Here is a 16,595-nt window from a genome sequence, read left to right as displayed (position 1 = left end):
AGGGACCCACAAGGATTAACAAGTCCAACTCCTGGCCCTGCACAGGACCATTCCCCGGAGTCACACAACGGGAACTGAAGGTGTAGATTTAGTAAGTGGTGCAGTTTAAGTCTCTCCTCCTCTGCAAAATCTGTTGGCTGTTATGGACTAGAAAACCACATATTTGGTTTCTGTAACTTGTGGAACACAACTCTCTTTGATGCCCAGAAGAGCAGCAGAACTACAAAATCTGTATACTACAACTGAGTGTGTGTAAGTGTCTGTATAATACCAGTCTGTGTACTGTATCTCTCATATCCATGGCCATCTAGAGAAATATCTGGTATCCAGAGTGACTAAAATTTATGCAAATACATGCAGAAGATATAGAGGAAAACAGTGCTTGCACAATGTTCCAAGTGGGTTCCAAGAATGTTTCCTAGTCCTGATTATTCAAACAACCCTTGCACTCCTTAAAACAAATTGTCAGACATTAAGAGTGAATATTAGTCATAAACTAATGCTATCATAAATAAAATAGCAACAGGCAAATAATCACAGAGAAAGTGTGATGAAACTTTTGAAGTCATTCTCATATATTTAAGCATCTAATAACATTGCCCATTATGGGCTGAAATATATTTGAGATTGCATAGGACAGGTCAAAACACCTTTCATGATGTTCCAAATCCAAGAATTGTGTGATTCTGCCTAAAAAGTTTAAAAGATGCCTCAGAGTGAAGTATGAGTACAAAAGCTTTTGAATTCCCTACAGTTTCACAGAAGTTCTTATAAGATCACACAATTATAAGTCTTGTAGAGATGTTTCCCTATGTAACTGACCTTTACTGAAGTGTGAAGAGACTGGGATTTCTAGTCCAGCAAGGATTCAAAACCTATTTGTATATATTAAAATTAGCTTTAGACTGTACTCTTTTTTTCCCCTTCTAATTCAATTTTTTACCCTTAAATCCTTTAGTTGGATTAGTTTTTTTTTATTTTTTCTAAGAACAAAATACTGCCAGCTGTCTGGAAAACGCTTCAGACAGACTTAAATAACTGTATCAGTCTGCAGACCTTGGAACTGAGCTAGGAATTTGATGGAGCAGAATTCTGCTGTAGGTGCAGCAAGGCTCCTCTCTCTGACAGGTAAATATAATTTTAGGAATGTATGTCTTAGATGAGGGAGCACCTATGACACTAAGAGTGGCAGATAAAATAATAGTTTACCTCTGTAACAAAAGCAACAGAGAAAGTTGTAGCAGCAAATCAGGAAAACTTGGATCTAATTTAATTATGCTTTTATTAGCAGGTCAAAATGTTCCAGGAAGCCTACAAGAAAATTTCTTTGGAAACAAAATATTTTTCTTCAAACTGAAGGAACTCCTTGTGTCTAAATTGTTCTAAATATTCTTTTAATGGAATTATTTGCTTAGACTTTTCTATGAGTCCCCAGAGTAAGTATTTCAGCAGTGACACAGTTATTTGTTCATTTTGAACAAATTTGATTAAAACCAGTCTTATGTGACTGGCAGCCTCTTCTAGGTACATTGTTAAATGTTACAAACAGAAAGTACTTAGTACTTACAAGCTTATATTAAATTGAATTTGCAGCTCAGCTTTGAAGAACAACTTCTATCCAGACTAAGCTCTTTATCCTTCAATATTTTAAATGAGAAACTTCAAGCAACTACATATAATGTACTTCTCATCTCTTGAGGTTACTACTTCTATTAAAAATGTAATTTGTTTGCCTTTTTCCTCACAATTAGATTTTGTTAACCTGACAGGTTAAATTTATTATTTCGCACGTAAAATTGTACTTGTAAATGGCCCCCCTGCCCCTGACAAAATGCACATTAGATGATTAATACCTTTTTATCTGGTTGCACTTGTACAGATCCAAGGGTTAAAACTAAAGAACAATATACAATTCTATTCCAGGGTTTTGGCACCACATGTAAATCTATCTAAACTCGAAGCCTAAAATTTGACAAGCCATACCACAGGCCATCCAAAGCAGTGTAGCTTTACTACTGGCATGATGGAAGGGAACACAGAGGCTGCATCAGCAGGTATCTACTCTCCATCAGCAACCATTCACTCTACTAAATTAAACCAGAATTATGAAAAACTGCTTTGCATGTACACATATGTAGAAGTTGCAGCCCAGCTGTTAATGGAATTTTCCTAGGAATTTTTCCAGCATGAACCCGTAAGATCCTCCTGATGCTAGAACAGCTGGACTACCTGTTATAAAATTTTTGTTATATTATTTTGCAGAAATAGTGAAGATCAGTTCTGTTACCTAATCAGCACAAAATTTTAATTCTCATCTGTTGGTCACAGCTTCAATGCTAGGAAAATTTGAAGGAGTGATGAAGTTTTCTTCCTCTATACAAGATCCTTTTACACTAATGTTAACACAAATTCCATAGTGAGAAATGAGGTTCCACTTTGTATTTCTTGGCAAAGGCATCAGCTGACATCCATTAAGAAAAAAGTTTGATATCAGTCTCTTAAAAGAGGGAGCAATTTTATTATTAGAAACAGCAAAAATAAGTTAAAAAGAAAATGGAAATGGCACAGGAAACCACCAACTGATGTTTTATGCTCTCCAAATAAATTACCAAGTATAAAACATAATTTAAACCAAACAACTACAGCAAACATATTTCTTCATATATAGACTTTTTTCACTACATTAATCTACTTTTATTCAGTTCAATACCTTTGATTTCAAATAATGTTGCTGGTACCCCATCCATTTTTCCCAACTGAGGTACAGCTGCTTCCCTGTTTTCTCATCTCCAAGAAACTTCTGGACAAGTATCATCATCGGGTCAGTGCTCTTTCTGGAACTTCCCTTAAGCACATCTGATCCACTGGGATGGCTGGCTGGTGCTGCACCAGGATGGGGCTCCCCAGTCCCTCTCCTGTCTGCCACTGACCCCCAGTGGTTACACCTATATTTGCTCTGCCTCGCTGTTCTCAGACTGCCGTTGTTCTATGGGATGAGGCTTGGATCATGACAGGACATCCGGAAGCAAACAAGACCCAGCATTATATGACCACTGATTACAGAATCAAAGAAAAATTTAGGTAGGGAGAACTCTCTGGAAGTCACTTGGTCCAGTAAGCCCTGACTGGAGCAGTTCAGACTGCTCAGGACTTTATTCAGCTACACAGAAATTCCATTAACTCCAGCCACTCTGTTCCCATACCTGTTACTTTTAATGAGAAAAGATTTTCCCCCATATTCATTTAGAATTTCCCCTGTTACAACGTGTTCAGATACAACTGACTCAGTTACACAAGTAAAAGAAAGGAAGAGAAGGAAGAGGCAGCTGTTCTCAGAGAGGAGACTCCTTCCTAAGATACTGTCCAATCTCCCTTGGAAGATGAAATGTTTAGTTATATAAGTCTTAGCTTCACATATCTATATCTTTGTGTAGTGGCAGAAAGAGATCAGGTCCTGATTACAGCATAATTTCACTTCCAAAAAGGAAAGATGTAAACCAAAAGCAAACCCCAAAATGTCATCCCAGGAATAAGGTAACTTGGCAGTTCACAAAATCTCACATAGTTTTTCCTTTAGACATTGTTATGCAGAATGCAAAGCTTTCAGATGAACACTTACAGGTAAGTATTCTTTTTACAACAGTGCATGTTTCACCGTTGGAAGCAACTTAGCCTGTTCTATTTTTAACTTGGAAGATAATCTAATGAAATTTAAGCATTTACATAATGTGATTTTAAGCTAACCAATATTTAAATAATTGCTGATCAAGCACATATAGTTTCAAAGATCAAAAAAAATCCTACTGCATATGACAAAATGCCAATTAATAGAGTCATCCAGTTTTAATTCCAGATAGATTGCCCATCATTTTTTCCAGGGCTACTTGATTCAATAAAAGCAAACACTCATCTTAAAGTTTCCTATGCATGTCACACTTGCAGCTTTAACCAGATATTAACTAAAAATCAACTATTTCATCATTAAAACAGTATACATAATAAAAATATACCTGAATGCAGAGTATTTGATAAGCTTTGAGCTGTCTTCAGTTCCATTGGTTTGTGTGGATTTTAGTGCTAGTCTAACATTCAGCATGCCAGTAACAATGAATAAGCCTAATGCATTACGTAAGTGTAAGCTGATTAAATCCTTGATCCTGAAGCCACCTCTTTTTCCCCCTCCCCCTTTGATTTAAAACTTAGCACAATTAAAAATCTTAGTTTTAAACACTTTCAAAACCTAATTTGTACTACTTTTAGCACAAACTCCACCACAATTTTACATTATTACAACACCGTCAGGTTTTAGTCTTTCTTATATTTAAATAGTTTCCTAAACCTGGTAAAAGTCCCTTTTAAAGTGATCAGTTTCCTAACAAGTTTTAATTTTGTGGCCAACCATTTTGGATTTTAAAAAAATAAAATATTATTCAAATTACCAGGTGCAAGCTTTGCCTATAAAAGTTCACAGCAAATTGAATTAAATACAAATCCATGTTATCATAAACTTCAGTGCTGCCAAGAAGTGAGATTGTAAGGTCTGCACATGCCAGTCCTAATTTTCAAATACATTATGTCTCAAATGTAGTATAAATACTACAACCTACATGGAGGAATAGATCGAGGGAGGTCATGAAAGAGTTATGTCCCCCCAGCACTTTACAGCACTATGATCTCACTACATTGTCGATACGACAATGGCAGCAGGATAAACGGATCTGTGCAGCAGAGGGGACCAGCCACTGCTCTCCACAGAAAAGGAACGCAGAAAGCAATACAAGATTAACTGTTTTGAATAGGGAAAAACATTCCTTCCACTGGGTCCACATGCCATACACAAAACAAGCTGCAAATTGCTGCAAACTGACTAAACAACTTTGTTGCTACATGCGTGTGTGAATTTTAGATGTTAATTGTCAGGCAATATGCAAGCATAGAATTATTGAATCTGCACAATTATGTTTAATATTTTAGTTGTTTTTTTTTTATTTGTGACTTCTCAGCTTGAAAAACCTATTTGTATGCTTTTAAACTTTTTTATCACTATTTTACCCTGAGAAAGAGCCATGTGCACATTTGAAAATTGACAGTGCTTCATAGAAACAATATAACTATGAATTGGTGAGCTCAAATGTTTTTATTGGAATTTTAAAATGCTTAAAAACAGCAAACTATAGCTATAGTGCTTTGATTAAGGCAGTAGAATGGCCCTGATGAAAAAAGAGCAGACTATGCTCTGCAGAGTCTTCATTAGTATTGAGGAGGAGACAAGAGAGAAGAAAGTAAAAGGGGAGTTTCAGCTCAGGAGTAGAAGGTTTTTAATCCATGGTAATTTTAAATGAAATGTTCTATGTTTTAGTTGTGAAACAGACAATGTTCAAGCCAGGATTCACAGGTTGCCTATGCTATGTAATAGCATTTTAAATTAGAAACTTAGTTATATTTTAGTTAAAAAGAACAGGTGTAGAAATGAACCAAGTGCATAAAAGACACTATAAAGAGATGGCTCTGAGGGGTGTGCAGGCTCTTCTACAATCTGACAACATCCCAATCCCTAGATACAATACTGATGTTTTAACATATGAGGCTATGTCATGAATCAATATCAGTGAGATACATCAAACATGAAAAGATGTCTGGACAGGAAATACTGGCATGAAAGAACAATGTAGCTGTTTTTTATTTCACACAGAATGAATAAAAAATGAAGATTAGAATTGTAGTAATTAATAAGACTCTGGAGCTTCTCAGATCATATATGTGAATTTCTTTCTAGTCAGAAAATTGAGAGTAGTTGATGAAAAAGACATTGTTCCATTTACTTTATCACAAAAACCAATAGTCACACCAGAACAAGACTGATATATTTTTCACCAGGTCTCACCATAATATCTTGAAAAGGAATAATTTTTAAAACCTTAGGTATTTGAGTGGCATTTATCCAAACCTTTAGGATTTATTACATACCCCATTCTCTGTACGTTTCTCCACAGGTATATTTATGCCATTTCTTTGAGTTTGGGCTTGGCGGACACCTAAAAGTAAAGTTATCACTCTTAGTGCAAAGTTCAGTTTTCAACACAAATGAGTTTCACTCTTGAATCTGTTCTTGAATGTACTATGAATCACCCTTATTAAATATACCTGCATGAAGTACTGAGAAAGTAAAGACACTGAAACTTCTGCCAGTGATGTCTGCAGAATAGATCCGAGTTTCAAAAGGAGGCAAAGGTGTTTACCAAGTCTCTCTCTGGTGCAATTGAAAGAGTAGGAGGTCAGAAAGAACAATTCTACCCTCTCAAATGTAGGGGCTTTATCTAAACAGGAAAAAACTCTCTCAAGTCTCTAATATCCACCAATATTTTTGGATCAAAGTTAAGCAGAATAGAAACTGATCTTACTGTTTCTCAATGGACTGGTAGAAAAGAATTTGAGAACAAGAATAAATGTGCCACTGAGGAAGGTTCAAAATGGCTCTGGTACAAAGAAGTTGTATCACATATAGGTATGGAAGCTCACTGAGGAACTGATAAACTCGCTTCAGAAATCTTTGGAATATATTTTGGTAACAACAGGACAGGATAACTGTACTTACTCTGTTCATTGCTTTCAGCTGGTGACTCCTCATGACGAAGGAAAAATTTCACCTCTTCCCTGCGGGGACCCCATTTCTGTAGGTGGTCATACATCATGTGATCAAAGGGTATGGGACGTTCTACAAGCACAAGATCAAAAATAAAAACATGTCACAACTCCTTTAAATCAAGCAAAGTTATACAAAATTCTTATTCATGATCACAATGTCCCTTTGGGTAGCAATTCAATCAGTCCAATGTCTTTTGTCTTATGCAAAGTCACAGAAACAGGCATCAGCAGGCAGTAGGTGCACAGCACTAAAAGCTGACTTGTTACTAAGACATAGCTCGCTGTTTCACAGCAGGACATACCAGATCCCAGAATCATACAAAAAAAACTATCAGTGTTTAGAAACCCTGATTTAGGAAATAGCAATTTTGCTCCCCATCACCACCAGATGGGTATTTTGTTCTATTATTAAAGTGATTCATTCAGTTTGAACCTCTGGGTTTCCACTCAGCCTAAAAGCTTTATCATTACATTGACATTACATCTCCTAAGACCTTGAGCAGGTGCTCCCACTTCAATACACTGTGACAGACACCAATGCCCAGTGTATGTGGAATCACCAGCAACTCGTTGAACAAATACAGACTAAGTTCTGTGCAGCAAGCAGGACCCTTGTTTTTCCCCAAAGAAATGGAAAACATAATGTAGTTATTTCTTCCAAATTGATGCTGTACACTATAATCAGTATTTCAAAATGAAAACACATTTTAAAAGCAAAGTTTTTCACTGCTGCCATAATTATGCTTGCATTTATTATCAAATGTTTTTATTAAGGTAAGAAAATCTCTGTTTTAAGATCTATTACTAAGCACAGTATTAAAATACATCTTCTAAATAGAGTAAAATTATACTAGAAGTATTTAGTTAGTTTCCTACATGCAGCATCATGTCAAACCAATACTACTAAAAAAAATCAGGCTTCAATGGAAACCAAAAGCTGAATTTTGTGTTTTTCACTGTTAAAAGCAAAATGATCTTGGCTGCCAAAACCCAAACCATAGTACTCCCTACCAGGAAAAGCACCACTAACAATTGGTTATCCATTTCATACTTTACCCATTTGACATGAGAAAACAAAACAATTCAAAGATATAAGAGAAATCTTGGGGAAAGCTTGAGAAAACCGCATCATAAACTGTCATATAACAAAATTCAACTAAAGTTATAGGAATTGTGAACTACACAGACACATGGATGTCTTGCTATTCTTGGGATACTTGATTGTATTACTTAAAGAACAATACATTTTTATCACTTGTTTCACAATGCATGTAATATGTCATGTTGAAAAGATCTGTGATTAACACAATTTAGCCACAGTTAGATCCAGCTGCTGTCAATGGGGTAGGGTCATTTAAATCATGAATTAATTGTGTTCATCAGCTGACTGGTTACTTATCTTGCAGAAAACCCCACACAAAACCAACCAAACTAAAAAAACACAACACCTGGATTAAAAAAATAGATTATTTTCTTAACTTCATCTTGTTCCTCACTCAAGTGGAGTCCAAGAGCCATTGTCAATAATGTTTATGCACACAAGAATAAAGTCAGTGACTTATTACAACTCAGTTTTTGAGAAGGAGTTTTAAAAACATGATTTTCAGGTTTTTCAACTCCTAAAGTAAAGTAAGATTTCAAGTGCTTTGAAGCATATCCACTAAAATTGCAGCATGAGTCTTCTAAAGATCACAGAGCGTGAAAATATTTAAGTGGTTTAGTTCAGAGACTTTAGGACACTGAAGATAAAAATCTTGAGGAATTTCTCCCAAACAGAAAAATTGCTAGGTAGAACTGAAGCTGGGTAAGAAGGTACTAAGGAACTGGGTGTGTGAACAAGGCTGGGCTAATTCTGGAATGGTGAGGAATGGCTGCAGCCTCGCTCCTGGTTAAGCTGTTCTCCCATTAAAAGTAAGGCCCTGATCCTAGGAGTTAGTCAAACTAAGATTCATTTACATAATGTACCTTGAATACTTAAGGCTAATATTTTTCAGACATGACAATTGAAAGAAATGGCAAAGACATTTTTTACTACTTTTGCAGTTCTTTTACAAAAACAATTTGGGATATGTTGCCCTAAATTAGACAGAAATGAGGTTAAAGTAATAACAGCATCACAAGCATCACTGAAACAGAGAAAAGAAAGATGTACAAGCACTAACCATTCTGTGCAACTTGGCTACATGACACAGATTCAGAAAAAAAAGAGGAAGAAGAAATGGACATTAACAATTGGCACAAGGCATGGTGAGAATTGAAGTCCCCTTTCCTTCCCTCAGTTTAAATCCTTTAAATCTATTAAAATTGCAAGAAGACAGCGTGATCTTTTATTTGCTGTATAATAATGCAAAGGGCAGTTAAATGCCTCCCTGCCATCAGATCTCGGAAGCTAAGCAGGGTCAGCCCCGGATTAGTACTTGGATGGGAGACCTCCTGGGAAATGCCAGGTGCTGTAGGTTCAAGTCCTGAGGACTTCACTGGCACTGTCCAAGCTCGCTCGGCCGTGGTAGATGAACCTCAGGACTTAAATGGTGGGGCCAGTTCTGCGCACGCTGAGCCTCACCTAAAATCCACTGCGCAGGCTGGAAGGGCTCACCCACGTGGGGACAGCCCTTCCCAAATCTTCATTCGCGAAGTTTGGCCATACATACAATAATGCAAAGAAATATTTTCTCTCTGTTCTTTAAGAGCCAAAATCAAAACAAAATAAAGAGAAATGCTCAAACTTTTCCCAATTGTTATTTCACAGAATCACAGAATATGCTGAGTTGGAAGGGACCCATAAGGATTCTCAAATCCAACCCTCAGTCCTGCACACTTGCCACTAATTGTTTTCACAATACTATTTTCAACTTTTTTTTTAAATTTAAAGAGAAAAGTATGAAGAAAAGGTGAAGTAGGAGAGAGGGTGTATGGTAATAACAAAGAGTGTGGGTCCCTATACTTTAGCAATACATCAAACATTATCTAGAGAACATCTGTTTTAATGAACAAGCATGTTGCAAACCATGATGTATGCATGTATCCATACTTATTGGCCAAAACTGGCTTAGATTTTAAATTGGATCAAAATTCCACAAGTATTTTTGAGAACTGAGCTCAACTCCTTTCCCTTTAAGTAAAAGTACTCAGGATGGGCTAGTTTTAAGTATTCTGAAAAGTAACACCCTGTAAGACAAACACAGAAACTGCACTGATGTTTCAGAAGAGAGTTGCAAAATCTTTCTGTTGGAACTACATACCCACTACTTAAAGTAAGTTTCAGGCTTCGGAATCTCTTTTTATCCTGACTAGAAGTATCCTGCTATGTGTAATAAACACATTTATGACTGCTCTACATGAAACCAGAATACAAAGTAATGGATTATCTCCACAGTAGGGGAGTTCACAGTGAGATCTGGAATGAGTCTTTCCCCCCCCAGGTTTGCAGTACACTTGTAGTAAGCAACTATTCCTTTCACGCCCACTTGCCTCTGTTACCACTACATTAATACCCATTATGACCAACTGCTGAAGGGTATTCCAGGTGTAAATGAAGTGAATTACTGGGTGGAGTTAAAGGCTGAAATCCATTCTCTCTTGAAACATACTACAAGTTCCTGGCATCACACCTGTCTTTCCACCTTCATACCAACTGCTATTTGCAATAGCAGGGGAATGAGGAAGAATATTCTGGTTTATTCTTCTGTTACAGTGAGAAATCTATGCAAAAAGAGGAAGATTGAAACTGACATAGCACAAGGTGGTACAAATATACCGATATGTCAGGCAAGAATGCTATTGACTTTTTCAGCTATTAGTCATCTCAAGAAACTGGAGCGGGAACAGAAAATGAAACACCAAAGTCAAATGTAAATAAGCCAAATGTTTAGGCCATGCAGCTCTGAGAAGAATCAGCTTCTTAACATTAATACAAAGAACACCTAAACTGTTTTACAACTCTTAGGAAGTTCTTCAACCATTTTTTGTCCTACAAAAGCAAACAGATAAAAGTTACAACAATAAATAAACAAACATGTTTTCCAACAGCTAGGCTATCGTAATCTTCCTCCAAACTCTAGAAATCTTACATAATTTCTGGAACCCAACTTCCATAGATTTTAATAACATTTTCCTGGAAGAAAAACAGTCTCTCTCACCCTCTAAAAATAAAAATGAAGTGTCTCTCATTTATCTGTAAATACACATCTAGAACAGGAAGATTATTAGAAAAGACAGTATTTTGTCAGATAATACAGTTTGGAAAATGGACGAGCTTCTGGGCAGGAGCTTCTGGGCACAGACATTGTTCTTTGTACCCATAATAAAACTACAATCCACAAATCCTGCTGCTTTGAATTGGAATAGACTTGCATTACTCAGTTGGGCCACCTAAAAGAAGTGTGGCTACCTGAGGAGAGGGAGGAGTTAAGCACATTCACAAGAACACAGGTAGGCAGCTCCCTCTTATAGAGAGAGTAGTTATTTGTCATCTGTGCCACATGGAGAGACTGCCAGGAAAACAGACCACTTACAGTGTGTGACTAAATCCAATGTGTTTATTCAGCTCATGATTTGCTGTATTAATTTTTGTTTGGAATTTTCTGTTCCAAAATGTCCACTTGTAAACCTTCCTTGAGGACAAGGGCTCAGTTGTCAGAGATGGTCTAACAGAAAAGATAAAATATGCTTTTCTACTGGCAGAACATGAAGCAGTGTCATTGCAAATTGCTTCACACTTCCAACTCAGAACCATAGTTTAAAAGATTTGTTGTTCTAACTCTTTCATGTAGCTGTTTAAACTCCTGTTTTCCACATCAGATCTTTGCTCTAGGCAAAATTATTTTTAAAAACTTCAGTGGAAACAGCTCAATTTAGCTCTCAGAAGCAGCAAAAGGAAAAGTTATCATATTTACACCCTGTTAAAAGAAACAAACCCAAACTATTTCACTGAGAAATTTATGCACCCCAGACTTTGGGTCAAGAAGATGAGGTGACAGACTTTGTAACAATATCCTACATTTAAGAACAAGAAAATAAATGTTTGTGCCGAAATTTCTGTCAGAGAACCTTAAAGGCAGCATGCAGGGTCCAGGATATCTCTTCTGATGACAGTACAGGCCTGTTTGAAAGATCCAGAAACACATGCAAGTGCTCAGTTCTCTCATTCTCTCTAGTCTTTTCTGTTCCACACTTTCAATGGAATAGATCTGCGCAGTTGTCACCTTGGGATGTCAGCAAGCAAAGCTGGATTTGTGAACCTCATGTCTCCACTTGAGTTATAAAAGAAACTTGGAGCCAATAACAAGTAGAAGGTCTGGGCAGGACTCTGCTCCTACACTCAGGTGTCTGTAAATCTCTACTTCAGAAAACTGGGTGAGCTACAGCGCTCAAAATTAACAGACAAAACCAGCTGAAATCAGTGATCTCCATGTCCTACTCATCATAATATCCAGATCTCCACTGACTTTAACGTGACCAAACATACATAATTCACAAGTAGATACCCAAAATTTAGCTGTAGTCCCTCCATACAACTTCCTGGATAATTTTTATTTCCCACTTTAAAAAAAAACTTTCAGCTTTACATGTCTAACACTTTGAGAAATAACATAATGCATCTGCAGATAACTTCTAAGACTGAGAAAATATTTTACCATAGAAAACCTGTGCTTCTCAGGTCCAAGCGTTGCAAGGTAAGTGTTTCAGGAAGATGCTGTGGATCACTTTTACAGTTTCCAGCAATCCTTTAAAGCTAGTTGACTGCATTCTTCCCTATATTTTTTAAGTAGTACACACACAAAGTATTGTGAAAGCAAAAATATGTTACATTTTCAAGGATAAGTGATTGGAAAATATTAGGGATATCTGAGTGTCATTAAAAAAAAGGCTGCAGACCCATTTTAGGAATTTATGATGCACTTGACATCAGACTCTCCATCATCTAAATTTCCAATTTGAAGAAGTTTTAACCCTCCAGCAAGTTCTAACCCTAAAGACAGTTTCCTAAGTAATCATATGCTGAATTTGTATTCCTAGAATTGCAGACATGCTTAACCTCTCCCTTGCTCCCTCTTGCCTAAATTCTGAGTTTTCATCCAGTTAGGAAATTATTTCTCAAGGCACCTTTTCTCTTTACAAAGTTTTAGAACAGTTTAGGAAAGAGTAGGAATAGTTGGCCCAGGAGCAAGATATTCTAGATTGCTAACATGTAAAAGTTCCAAAGCATATGAATAATGTTTATTTTATCTGTCTAACAAAAAGCCCCTGACCAAAATAAAACACCTCCATGCAAAACTTATGAATTCAATATCAAGTTATGGCCTCTTCAGTCTTTATATAGAACAAACTACATAAAACAGCTTGAACTGTGTGGGTGGGTGTGGGTGTGTGTGTGTGTGACCTCAGTAACTGAGAGAGAAGAACAGGGTGGGGTTGAACAAGACAAACTTTAAGGTCCCTTCCATCCAAACCATTCTGTGATCCTATTCTATGGTTCTATGAACAGGCCTAACTGTTATCCTCTCCCATCCACCAATTTTAAGTACATCCATACACTGATTAACTTGGAAGTTTGTAGTATATGCAATTGCAACAATCCATCTAGAAAGAGAATCTATCCATGGATTTTGACACATTCCTGAAAAAAATTGCCTGCCTTGCTATTCTATGAAATAACAATTGCAACACAAATAGGAAATGAGCACTCCTGCCTGCCCCAAAAGAAGTTGTCAGATCTTTGAGAAGAAATGTTCATGAATAGGCTGGATATACTATGTCCCATATTCTGGCATAATGTTGTCTATAGAACATCTGCTATTCATGACACAGAAGGAAAAAAATTCTATACCCTTCCTTAAATTTCAGGTTGTGTTCACACACCTAACAGTGAGGTATAGGACTGAAAAGAATGCAGGTGGAAATCTACACCCACTGACTGTAAGAAAACATCCTGGGATTCCCTACTGTCATTTAATACCCTTCATCCTATTTGGAAAACAGAAATAAAGAACATTAACAGATCTTACATATGTATTTTATCAAGAGGTTCATGCTGAGGAAGAAAACAGAACAGGAAAAAAAAGTCAGGAATTACATTAATTTCTACAGATAGTGATTTACCATGCTTTGTGTCAGTTTGCTAAGAGAAAAAACCAAAGTACAATTTGAAATAAATAATATTTAAAAGTCAGCCTTACTTTTTTATAATTGGTACACACATTTAAATCCATTTCCACTGCACATTTTACTTACCATTTCCACGCCATACTTCAGCCAGATGGCAGCTCCCTTCTCCAGGCTCTTTGCAAAACTCCACGACATCGCGACAGGTTGTTTCTGGTGTAATTGGAACTTCTGTCAGAATCTGTTCATTGTTGCTCAGAAACACAGTTAATATCATCTGAAACAAATAAGACAAAAAGTAGCAGAATATTTTAAAAAAAGAACAAAAATATGTTTATTGGTAAAATTCATAATCTCTTTATAAATGGAAATGTATGACTATGACTGGCTACGACGTTCCAAAGTAGTTTTCATATTCCTGTAACTTTGACAAAGACTTAGACTTCTGTGTTGATTTTTTCCAACAGTGCATTGAATTGACAGGGGTTTTTTAAAAGTTTTAGCTGAAATAGTTTAGTTCTGTCTGAAAATAAGACTGTGAGGGAAGCAACTATGGGTATGTTAGATGCTTGAAATCACAGCATTTGCATGTTGAAAATAAGTACATACTTTGGCAAAGTAACCAGAAGCTTCAGGTTGTATCCAAAGACAAGTATTCCTATGATACACTAAATCTACTGAAAGACTCCTGACCCTAAGCTCCTACTTAAAACGAAACAAAATATTTTATCCATTCTTTCTGAACCTTAATTTCCCATCTGTAGTCACAATACTGCTCTGTAAACTCCTGGGGATGGAACAGAGGTAACATGATGTTTAGAAGGCAAAAGATACCAAAACAGTAAGTGTCCCTAGTGAATATGACAAAATTAGTAGCTTTGTCTGCTAAGAAAGTTCTTCCAGATCATTCCCATAAACAAAATACGGCATCACATATTGAACCGCAAAGATTAAACCTAAGTATTTAAAAGCTCTTCATTAAAAGAGTACTCTCCACTTAAACATAAGTTGTGCTTCAATTTGCATAGGCAGTTCTTAAAAACATTCATAATACTTTTATCTGTGGGGGACAAACATCAGCCAAACTGGAGATTTGCATTAATAACAGCTCGATACTGAGCAAGAGCAGTGTGTCTAATTTAGAAGCAGACACAGGACAAATTCCAAGAAAGTCCAGGCTTCAAGCTCTCAGTCTCCTGTCAGTTCTCCAGGCTATTTCAGTCCATGTTTCTACTCTCCCTCAGCCTGCCAAGTTTGCATGCTGTATCCTGAAGTTTTCAAGTACCCACACTTCAACACAAAAAGCAGCCAACCCAGACTGTAAATATGCTAAAATTCACCCCTGAGTTTCTCCACCAGCAGCATTGAGGAAGCTTTAGTAAAAGCTGTAGTACAAGCTGGAGGAAGCTTTAGGATGCAGCCAACAGATAATAATTAAAGTGCCTGTAACCGCCTACTGTAAACAGTTCAACATTATTTTTCTCTCAACAGAAGACTCAGACATAGTCACAATATTCAATGGCTGTAGATTTTATGGATTGTTTTACATAACAAATATTTGATGTGGAATCTAGTAGTGGAATTCAACCTCATATCTAAGGAGAAAGAGGCAGATATATGAATGTAAACCAACAGGCTTAAAAGAAACTTTAAGAGGTCATCTAATGCAGTCTCCTGGCCTCAGGCAGGATCAGCTATACCTGCATTACTCTGCAGAGATGCTCGTTTAACCTGTTCTGAAAAGCCTTTCATGATGGAAATTCCACCACTTCCCCAAGCCATCCACCCCAGAAATCCAGGATTCCTGTTGCAAGAGGAAGTTTCTTAAAGTCTAGTTAAAGCTCTCCTTACCACTATTTAAAACCCCTAGTTCTTCTAGCCACAGAGGTATTAGAGAACACATTTTTTTCCTCTGCAGTTAAATTGAAGGAATATATAATATGTAAGTAAATTAAACAACACCAGTTTGACAGAAAGTTATTAACGCCATTATTCTAAATATTTTCCCTGTAACACTTGGTAGCAATTTCAAAATAAAACCTGAGCTTCCCAAACTTTATGAGAATATCAAGAGACCTTGGCTTTACTAAAGTTATGATAAAGATGCATACTGTCTCAATCACTTGTGTGAATGACCTGGTATCTTGGTATGAAAGGTTAAATGGTATGGCTTAACACCATGTGGTTTTACATAGTTTCCAAGATTGGATTTTTTTATTGCTGTAAAAGTAACACTGGCACAGAAAACTTGTTTCATGTCTTCAGGATTATCTATCTGGTTCTGTAGGCAGGCTGAAAGAAAGAAAAGCCTTGGAGGTGTGAGTTATCCTACGTATCTCAGTCAATCCTGCATAAATTCAGAGCTCAAGCACTACATAAACTCACAGACCCCTTGGCAAGACCAGGCCAAAGTTTGCTGTGCTTCAACCACCCCACTTGACTCCCTCAGCTCAGAGTGCACCAGTATTGTTTCTGCAAAGCTCTGTGTCACAGTTTCAGCCCAGGGAAAAGCATCTCACTAATGAGGAAGCAAAGTGCTGTAGCCAACTATTGTCATAATACTACCCAAGGAAATGTGATTAAGTAAGGATTTATGTTTAACAGGTTGTCTGAGTAAGACCAAAGGAACTGAAACTCTGTATTGTGAAACAAATGTCCTGAAACATACACAAGAAGACTCAAAATATTGAACTGTATTAATATATTGTAATGTTAATCAGTTTTGCAAGTCAGTGCCATAGTTGTCACTATTGTGGTGGGGATGGAATAAGAATAATAGGTATTTAATAGCAATAATGTACAAAGAAGCATTGATGGAGCCTGAAAATTTGATGCTGAAGAATACA

At 36.8% G+C, this 16,595-nt stretch overlaps 1 protein-coding gene across 5 annotated transcripts in view; it reads right to left on the bottom strand.

The window, feature by feature from the left end:
• PPP1R13B (protein phosphatase 1 regulatory subunit 13B) overlaps positions 1–16,595 on the bottom strand; it is a 69,079-nt gene that overhangs the window by 28,749 nt on the left and 23,735 nt on the right. For 4 of the 5 annotated variants that reach the window (XM_071557418.1, XM_071557421.1, XM_071557417.1 and 1 more), the window contains exons 2-4: positions 13,879–14,026; positions 6,596–6,715; positions 5,968–6,035 (exon numbers count right to left, since the gene is read on the bottom strand). In XM_071557418.1, coding sequence (XP_071413519.1) covers positions 5,968–6,035; positions 6,596–6,715; positions 13,879–14,026 — 336 coding nt within the window. Of the gene's footprint in view, positions 1–4,010; positions 4,077–5,967; positions 6,036–6,595; positions 6,716–13,878; positions 14,027–16,595 lie in introns of those variants that run through there. The other variant, XM_071557422.1, reaches the window with a different exon arrangement.

This window comes from Pithys albifrons, chromosome 6 (assembly GCF_047495875.1).
Source record: "Pithys albifrons albifrons isolate INPA30051 chromosome 6, PitAlb_v1, whole genome shotgun sequence".
Lineage (NCBI taxonomy): Eukaryota > Metazoa > Chordata > Aves > Passeriformes > Thamnophilidae > Pithys > Pithys albifrons.
The sequence above is the reverse complement of the archived record's forward strand: the minus strand, read 5'-3'. Positions and strand labels throughout refer to the sequence as shown.